The sequence below is a fragment of the Haliotis rufescens genome, unplaced genomic scaffold, assembly GCF_023055435.1.
Source record: "Haliotis rufescens isolate VD_foot unplaced genomic scaffold, xgHalRufe1.0.p SCAF_21, whole genome shotgun sequence".
NCBI classification, from domain to species: Eukaryota; Metazoa; Mollusca; class Gastropoda; order Lepetellida; family Haliotidae; genus Haliotis; species Haliotis rufescens.
In genome coordinates this window covers 1803297-1813232 of record NW_025963902.1, presented here as the reverse complement: position 1 = coordinate 1813232, position 9936 = coordinate 1803297, and the positions used below count along the sequence as shown (strand labels likewise).

Genomic DNA, 9936 nt, shown 5'->3' with positions numbered 1-9936 from the left:
ACTATGGTCAGTTCATGATCTTGGTACGCTAACCAAAGCAAAGTAGCGTTATTTGTCTTTTGCTTGTTGTTAAAGGTCCCACTAAGCAATATCAAACTCTTTGACCGCGGCCTCTGAATAATCGAGCCTGGACCAGACAATCTTGCGATCAATATTATTAGTAACGATCTACACAATGGCGTATGGTGACGTGCACTAACCAGGTGTGGTGGCTACCTAATCCATTATATCACGTCTTTCGATCAGCATAGCTACCTATATGTTTCTGGGGATCTATTCTAGCCAGGTTTCCCAACGGGGCGAATTATGTTTCCAGACAGAGCAGCAAGCGGTCTCAAAAACCACAACTCGCAGTTTGGTTTTTCAGACCCAGATCCATGCGCAGCGATTGGTAAACGACTGGGACCCATCTCCGTTGTATAATTTCTCATGAAGCCAACAAGTCATGATGTTGCCAAAATACGATTTTAAATAACACACTCACTCACCCACTCACCCATATACAGATCATTATTAATAGAAATAAATCAAATCTATATTTGTGCAGAGCATCAAACTCAAGCCGCATCTAATCAGTGTCCAAAACTTTAATATTTGGACCACATTGCTAAAACCGAAATAGTTCCTTCATTTTTGATGACAGGTGTGGCGAAATGTTACGTAAAACAAACCTGTTCAAGCATCTGGTTAGCATTCATTTCCTTCTCGAAACCGGTTAAGTTTGAGAGTTGATACGGAAGGTCATTACTATACTCGAAATAAATACTTTTCCATCATTCATCAGATGTGTAATTGGCAATGTTCAATATCATTTGCTTTAAGTGGAATCTATCGATTGACATGTACATGGTCGTAAGTCTGTGTTAAAAGTTATGATCACGTTAGAGCTACGATTGTTGTGTTGAACGGACCCCAGGACTCTTACAACAAGCATACAATCGAGGTTCAAATTACATTTTTTCTTTTACTGTCATAATTTACAGTTAATTACAAAGTTACTGGCAAATTGTTACTGAAATTGGATCCGCACAATACAATGACTTTGCGCAGGCGTGCAACAATTGCTCAAGTTAACATTGTCTTCACAGGTACATATCAATTAACACCAAGCCCACCTTTCTCCATCTGTTTTTCATAGTGGAGACTTATCAATTACCATTTAATTAGTATTGACACCGACGCCGCTGAAGCGTTACTATATAAGCAATGGGAAGTGTCATCAATTACCATTTAATTAGTATTGACACCGACGCCGCTGAAGCGTTACTATATAAGCAATGGGAAGTGTCATCAATTACCATTTAATTAGTATTGACACCGACGCCGCTGAAGCGTTACTATATAAGCAATGGGAAGTGTCATCAATTACCATTAAATTAGTATTGACACCGACGCCGCTGAAGCGTTACTATATAAGCAATGGGAAGCGTCATCAATTACCATTAAATTAGTATTGACACCGACGCCACTGAAGCGTTACTATATAAGCAATGGGAAGCGTCATCAATTACTATTAAATTAGTATTGACGCCGACGCCGCTGAAGCGTTACTATATATATTCAACAGTCGGCAATATATATTCCACATCGGGTCTGTTTCTCTCGCAAGGGTCGAGATGATATTTGTAGTTATTTGCGTCAGTTCTATTGCCATCTTCATCCATCACAGTTGGTTCCGACGAAGGAAGTCTACACCGAAGCTGTTCTATGGTGATTCCAAACTCCACGAGTACATTATAAATAAAGTACCACGGCTGAAAGAACCTTACACCCCGCCGTTGGGACTCGGCAATAGACATGTACATACAATTATCTGTTGCCTGGACTTCTCGCCTCTGAACTACAAGCGAGAAAACGTACATTTACCGGACGGTGGTCTCGCTTCTCTAGACTGGTTGGACAACGAGGCGTGTCTGACGGACACAAGTCCCGTGTTGGTTGTAATTCCGGGGGTGGGGGGAGGGAAGGTGGGTATTAACAAAGTGTGCAAGCTGGCGGCCGGGAGATTCAGAGTTGTAGTGTTTAACAGACGTGGTCATTGTGGTTCCTTACTCACAACACCGCGTCTCCAGTGCTTTGGGGAAACAAGTGACTTTCGATACTGTGTGGAGCATATTCACCGGAAGTTCCCTAAGGCCGCAATGGCTGGCGTTGCTTACTCCGCAGGAACGGCTATACTGAGTAGGTATTTGGGTGAGTACGCTGGGAGGTCGTACATCGGCCCCTCTGTATTCATAGGATCGGGATTCGATCTATCTGAAATCGAGGGCATGAGTACCATATATGAGAAATTGATACTACATATGCTGAAAACGTCTTTGGTTAAACCGAACGAACTTATTCTGAAGCCAGTTGTGGACATCCAAGCTGTTTACAATTCAAAGTCTATAGAGGAATTTGAGGGTCACCTTTACTTCAAGATGCATGGGTTCAAGGACGTTGATGACATGTGGCTGCACAACGACCCAATGGCTAACGTGGATTCAGTTGTCTCCCCTGTGTTGTGTATCAACAGTCTGGACGATCCGATCTGTGTTGCTGGCAACATACCCTATGATCATTTCCAGCGGCCTAACTGGATGTTGGTGACGACAGAGAAAGGTGGTCACTGTGGATTCATAGAGAACTACAAGCTTGAATCCTGGGCAGGGAAACTGGCTGTGGACTACATCGATGCAGTGTTGGAGTACCAAGACGCAAGAGAGGAGGACATTACACTTAAATGTTGAGATATCGTGTGACAAAACTTTCTGATATAATCACAAATACATTTTAGTGATTCTCAATGTTGAATCGTCATTTGATGAAGCCACAGTGCTTAATTATTAAAACATACACCTTGACGTCATCCATTGTTCATGTCGTAACAAATTGATAATATTACGTCATCTGAGCAATTTGCTTGCTTCAGTTAAGATTTTCTCAGTAACCTTGACATTTGATACGATTTACCTTCATTTTCTTTTTTAAACTGATACTGAGTTATTCGGAATTACAGATTACCTGTCCATGCTGTAACTCGCCATGAGCGCCAAGGATAGATGATGTGTAATTCTTCATTGTTGATTCTCAAATTATGTTACACCCATCACCCATCGTTGACGTATGTTTTAATTGAACTGCGGAAATATTAAATCCCTGAGTTTCATAATAATATTTAATTTTGTGTTTCTTTCTTTGTAAGCAGAAGGATCTTTGCACTTGTACATTTATTACTTTTAGTTTCAATAACATCAGTAAACGCACTATCGTGTCGCTGAATTGTCTAGTCTACTATCTCTGGACTGACTGGTCCAGACTCGATTGTTTACAAGCCACCTTAGTATAGCGGGCGTACTTCTATACATGTAAAAGAAATAATGGTATCTATAAACGCGATAAAACCCTTTCCATATCTATAAGAAATCTCTGCAGAATCAATTTAGGATTCCGACCATATCATGATATCATGAATCACTATCAAATAGTGATTGTACCAGGTGATCACAAGAAGGTGAGGTTATACTGCCCAAACGGTGGCACCAGTCATAAAAACATGCAAAGGCAAGTCAATTGTGTCCCTGAAAAAAACCCGGTAACATATGGTACAAGTGAAGATAGGGAATAACATTTAAGATCATTTTTGTTGTCTATGCGTCGAATGTCCTCAACTTGTCTACCTCAAAACTTTTCAAAAGTTGTACTGAGGTCTTTTATGATGTAACTTTGATCAAACAACTTCTGAGCAAGCGTCGTATGCCGCTCCTTGAAATCCTAGTAGACGGAGCATGCCCGATTGTACCTCAAAAGTTGTGAAATGTAAACACCAAACACTGGAGCTGCAGGAATTTTGCTTGACATAATGGGAAAAATTGAAGTCATCCCTCTTGTCATCCTGTGGATAGTGTATTGTCACTCTGAACATTTATGCATAGATCTAAAAATGAAACATATGAGCTGTATCCTTTGCTTCAGGTGGGTAAATCAGTGGAAGGGAAGCTATTTGAAGGAAATTGAATGATATCAGATCATCGGTACACCTGAAGCTGAAGATACACTTCTTGTTTTGTAACCAAAAAAACATGGATCAAGGAAAGAATTATTTCCTAAAGTTTGCCATGTGAGATAATGGTGTACAAAGTTGAAAAATCAAATGTTTTGACAGAACTGAAGTTGGTTCTTTTTTTAGAAAGTCAAGCTTTTCTTTGGAGGTTTTGGTACTAATTCCACTTGTCTCAAATACTTTATTTGAAAATGCAGGAAGCCTTTCCTTGATTGTATTAAGGATTATGGTTTATCTTTGAGACCAGGATTTGGTGGTACATTTGCTGGACCCAGTAACATATCTTTTTGTATGGAATTATTTTTTTGTATGGAGCATTCAAATCCAGTCTAAAGCTTTAGGAGTCATTTTAAAAGTTGAACCAACTTAAGAAGATGTGTGAAGGAAACATATCTTTAAAGTTCCCACAAGATACGTAAGGCAGTAATATCTAAAATATGGCATAATTTATAACATATGGGAAGACGAAGACCATTGAAGACCAACAACACTAACACTGACAAGGGCACCGGATGTGTGGACGAATGTTTAGAAACAAGTCATTCCAAGTAATCCCAAGCTTTACATGCCTTTTCCCACCAATCATGTCATCTGAATTTATTTCGAATCTAATTTTCAATATGGCCGACATTGCAGCCATGATGAAAAAAATTGTGGCCAATCCGAGTCCTTTTTGTTAAAAATGTGATGACCGGACCTTTGCACTTCGACCATATTTGGCGCCCATAAAGTAAGGTTTTTGGACAGGAAGAACCAGTGTGAATGTTAATAGAGGAAATCTGGATGAAGAACGGGGATAACAATATATCGTGCAATAGTTTAACTTAGATAGCATAATATGCATAGTTTGACTCCCACAATGATGATAGATTAATGTTTCATTGCCTCGTTAAAGTGAATTTTAGTAAAAAATATTACTTTGAAATGGTAATTATAATTAATACCGATAAAGTCAAGTTTGCATCATCTCTTTAGGTTTTACACTCAAATATATAGTCTATTTCTACCCAAGCCTTTGAAAGGCATTTAAAAGTGATACCCATGAGGAAGAGAATTTATAAATGTCAACTTCTGTATTGTGAGGAAAACCTGACGAAGGAGTAAGTATATACTCCTCAACGTTGTGTTCCTCATAATAAAGTAGTTGACATCAATATATTCTTTTCCTTATTTTTAACCATTTAATCACTTATTTCATTAATTTCTCACGTGTAAGCACGCAGAATGTCTCAATCACACTTGTCAATATTCACTTCCATACTGTATATATTTTCATGCCGTCACACACATTGCCCTGATAGTATTAGGATGTGTGTATTTAGGTACTTGTGTACGGACCACGTATATTTTCCAATGAAGTGGGAAGCGTAAAATTGATACAAGAACAATTATCTACTTTCATTTTCGACTCAAATACAAATTCTCCTATTTCTAACCACACACCCACTCATTTCGCAAATTTCCCCCGTGGAAGCACGCAGAATGTCTCAATATTCAGCGAAAGCATATTTGACATTACTCACCTCAACATTTTATATAGTTTAATGTAGACCACCTACGTGTACCTACCTCTAGGGGTAGAGCGGAAGTTCCGGGATCGATCCTCCGCCGCGTCATGCCAAAAGACGTTTAATATGGTACTTGTTGTTACCCTGTTTGGCGCTCGGCATTAAGGGGCTAAAACAAGGACTGGTCGGCTCGGAGTCGGTATACTTAGTCTGAGTGGGGTGGTCAGGCTCGCTGACTTGAATTGATGCACGTCATCGTATCCCAATTGATTGGATCCATGCTCATGATGTCAATCACCGGATTGTCTGTTTCAGACTCGATTATTTACGGACTGCAGTCTTATAGCTAGATATTGCTGAGTGCGGCGTAAAACAACAAACAAAACATCATCCGAAGATGGCACGGGACATTGCTCATAATATCAATCACGCTTTCGTCTTTGCTGGAAACTGTGTCAAACTAAACTGAAACTATTTTTGTTCGAGTGTACAATGCGTATATACAGCTCCTCTCCTGGTGCCGTGTGTATGAATACTTGTATTGTTAATTATTTTAGGTTTATGATATTTACTTTGTATGTTTCTTTGCATGTTGGCTTATGAATATCACAATGGACTCATTACGTACGCCTAGACTGAGTGAGTTAGTATGGTCTTACACCGCTTTTAGTAATTTTCCAGCAATATCACGGCGGGGGACACCAGAAATGGGCTTCACACTTTGTACCCATGTCGGGAACCGAACCCGGGTCTTCGGTGTGACGAGCGAACGCTTTAACCACAAAGCTACCCGACCGCCCAACGCTCAGATTGAAGTAAAAAATTCAAAAATATACATTACTTTCGTTTAATTTCTTTTAATCCTATCATTTTCAGCGACAGGGTGATGAATTAGAGAATAAGAACGTTTTTTGTTCGTTACCATAGTATAAGAAATAGAACAATAATTGTAAAAAGACACTTAAGTGCAAATTTCAGTCATTTTACACATTGACTGTTACATGTTCTTGTATTTGTATAGCTGACGCGGTGGGAGTCGCAGGGGGCAGTCGATTCACGGAGTTCGGGACACACGGTCCAACTCTATGGTCCATGTCTTCCAGTGTCCGCTCAATAAAGGTCCTATCTTCAATAAGACTTATGCATTGTCCACTACGGTCAGTTCATGACCTTGGTACGTTAATCAAAGCAAAGTGACGTCGTTTGTCTTTTGCTTGTTGTTTAGGCCCCACTAAGCAATACTAAACTCTATGGCCGCGGCCTCTGAATAATCGAGCCTGGACCAGACAATCTTGCGATCAATATTATTAAGTAACGATCGACACTGTCGGCGTATGATGACGTGCACAAACCAGGTGTGACTACCTAATCCATTATGTCGCGTCTTTCGATCAGCATAGCTACCTATATGTTTCTGGGGATCTATTCTAGCCAGGTTTTCCAATGGGGCAAATAAGTTTCCCAGACAGAGCAGCAAGCGGTCTCAAAAACCACAACTCTGCCCCAGATCCATGCGCTGCGACTGGTAAACGACTGGGACCCATCTCCGTTGTATGATTTCTCATGAAGCCAACAAGTCATGATGTTGCCAAAATACGATTGTAAATAACACACTCACTCACCCACTCACCCATATACAGATCATTATTAATAGAAATAAATCAAATCTATATTTGTGCAGAGCATCAAACTCCAGCCGCATCTAATCAGTATCAAAAACTTTAATATTTGGGCCACATTGCTAAAACCGAAATAGTTCCTTCATTTTGGAAGACAGATGTGGCAAAATGTTACATAAAACTAACCCGCTGAAACATCTGGTTAGCATTCATTTCTCGAAACCGGTTCAGTTTGAGAGTTGATACGGAATGTCATTACTATACTCGAAATAAATACTTTTCCATCATTCATCAGATGTGTAATTGGCAATGTTCAACATCATTTGCTTTAAGTGGAATCTATCGATTGTCATGTACATGGTCGTAAGTCTTTGTTAAAAATGGAAGTTATGGTCACGTTAGAGCTACGATTGTTGTGTTGAACGGACCCCAGAACTTTTCCAACCAGCATAAAATTGAGGTTCAAATTACATTTTTCTTTTACTGTCATAATTTACAGTTAATTAAAAAGTAACTGGCAAATTGTTACTGAAATTGGATCCGCACAATACAATGACTTTGCGCAGGCGTGCAACAATTGCTCAAGTTAACATTGTCTTCACAGGTACATATCAATTAACACCAAGCCCACCTTTCTCCATCTGTTTTGATAGTGGAGACTTATCAATTACCATTTAATTAGTATTGACACCGACGCCACTGAAGCGTTACTATATAAGCAATGGGAAGCGTCATCAATTACCATTAAATTAGTATTGACACCGACGCCACTGAAGCGTTATTATATAAGCAATGGGAAGCGTCATCAATTACCATTTAATTAGTATTGACACCGACGCCGCTGAAGCGTTACTATATAAGCAATGGGAAGCGTCATCAATTACCATTAAATTAGTATTGACACCGACGCCACTGAAGCGTTATTATATAAGCAATGGGAAGCGTCATCAATTACCATTAAATTAGTATTGACACCGACGCCACTGAAGCGTTATTATATAAGCAATGGGAAGCGCCATCAATTACCATTAAATTAGTATTGACGCCGACGCCGCTGAAGCGTTACTATATAAGCAATGGGAAGCGTCATCAATTACCATTAAATTAGTATTGACACCGACGCCGCTGAAGCGTTACTATATAAGCAATGGGAAGCGTCATCAATTACCATTTAATTAGTATTGACACCGACGCCGCTGAAGCGTTACTATATAAGCATTGGGAAGCGTCATCAATTACTATTAAATTTGTATTGACGCCGACGCCGCTGAAGCGTTACTATATAAGCATTGGGAAGCGTCATCAATTACTATTAAATTAGTATTGACGCCGACGCCGCTGAAGCGTTACTATATATATTCAACAGTCGGCAATATATATTCCACATCGGGTCTGTTTCTCTCGCAAGGGTCGAGATGATATTTGTGGTTATTTGCGTCAGTTGTATTGCCATCTTCATCCATCACAGTTGGTTCCGACGAAGGAAGTCTACACCGAAGCTGTTCTATGGTGATTCAAAATTCCACGAGTACATTATAAATAAAGTACCACGGCTGAAAGAACCTTACACCCCGCCGTTGGGATTAGGCAATAGACATGTACATACAATTATCTGTTGCCTGGAGTTCTCGCCTCTGAACTACAAGCGAGAAAACGTACATTTACCGGACGGTGGTCTCGCTTCTCTAGACTGGTTGGACAACGAGGCGTGTCTGACGGACACAAGTCCCGTGTTGGTCGTAATTCCGGGGGTGGGGGGAGGGAAGGAGGGTATCAACAAAGTGTGCAAGATGGCGGCCGGGAGATTCAGAGTTGTAGTGTTCAACAGACGCGGTCATTGTGGTTCCTTACTCACAACACCGCGTCTCCAGTGCTTTGGGGAAACAAGTGACTTTCGATACTGTGTGGAGCATATTCACCGGAAGTTCCCTAAGGCCGCAATGGCTGGCGTTGCTTACTCCGCAGGAACGGCTATACTGAGTAGGTATATGGGTGAGTACGCTGGGAGGTCGTACATCGGCCCCTCTGTATTCATTGGGTCGGGATTCGATCTATCAGAAATCGAGGGCATGAGTACCATATATGAGAAATTTATACTACATATGCTGAAAACGTCTTTGGTTAAACCGAACGAACTTATTCTGAAGCCAGTTGTGGACATCCAAGCTGTTTACAATTCAAAGTCTATAGAGGAATTTGAGGGTCACCTTTACTTCAAGATGCATGGGTTCAAGGACGTTGATGACATGTGGCTGCACAACGACCCAATGGCTAACGTGGATTCAGTTGTCTCCCCTGTGTTGTGTATCAACAGTCTGGACGATCCGATCTGTGTTGCTGGCAACATACCCTATGATCATTTCCAGCGGCCTAACTGGATGTTGGTGACGACAGAGAAAGGTGGTCACTGTGGATTCATAGAGAACTACAAGCTTGAATCCTGGGCAGGGAAACTGGCTGTGGACTACATCGATGCAGTGTTGGAGTACCAAGACGCAAGAGAGGAGGACATTACACTTAAATGTTGAGATATCGTGTGACAAAACTTTCTGATATAATCACAAATACATTTTAGTGATTCTCAATGTTGAATCGTCAGTTGATGAAGCCACAGTGCTTAATTATTAAAACATACACCTTGACGTCATCCATTGTTCATGTCGTAACAAATTGATAATATTACGTCATGTGAGCAATTTGCTTGCTTCAGTTAAGATTTTCTCAGTAACCTTGACATTTGATACGATTTACCTTCATTTTCTTTTTT

At 40.4% G+C, this 9936-nt stretch overlaps 2 protein-coding genes across 2 annotated transcripts; both read left to right on the top strand.

Moving 5' to 3' along the window:
- The first annotated feature begins 1616 nt into the window (after nucleotides 1-1616).
- LOC124116449 (embryogenesis-associated protein EMB8-like) lies at nucleotides 1617-2729 on the top strand. Its single transcript, XM_046477787.2, has one exon. It carries the CDS (start codon nucleotides 1617-1619, stop codon nucleotides 2727-2729), a length of 1113 nt encoding a protein of 370 aa, XP_046333743.2.
- Nucleotides 2730-8584: 5855 nt separating this feature from the next.
- LOC125382934 (phospholipase ABHD3-like) lies at nucleotides 8585-9697 on the top strand. Its single transcript, XM_048401301.1, has one exon. The coding sequence runs from the start codon at nucleotides 8585-8587 to the stop codon at nucleotides 9695-9697; it is 1113 nt and encodes a 370-aa protein (XP_048257258.1).
- Nucleotides 9698-9936: the final 239 nt, after the last annotated feature.

Bases quoted from the DNA above. Each gene is read 5' to 3' on its own strand.
- LOC124116449 (XM_046477787.2), top strand. From the start codon at position 1,617: ATGATATTTGTAGTTATTTGCGTCAGTTCTATTGCCATCTTCATCCAT.
- LOC125382934 (XM_048401301.1), top strand. From the start codon at position 8,585: ATGATATTTGTGGTTATTTGCGTCAGTTGTATTGCCATCTTCATCCAT.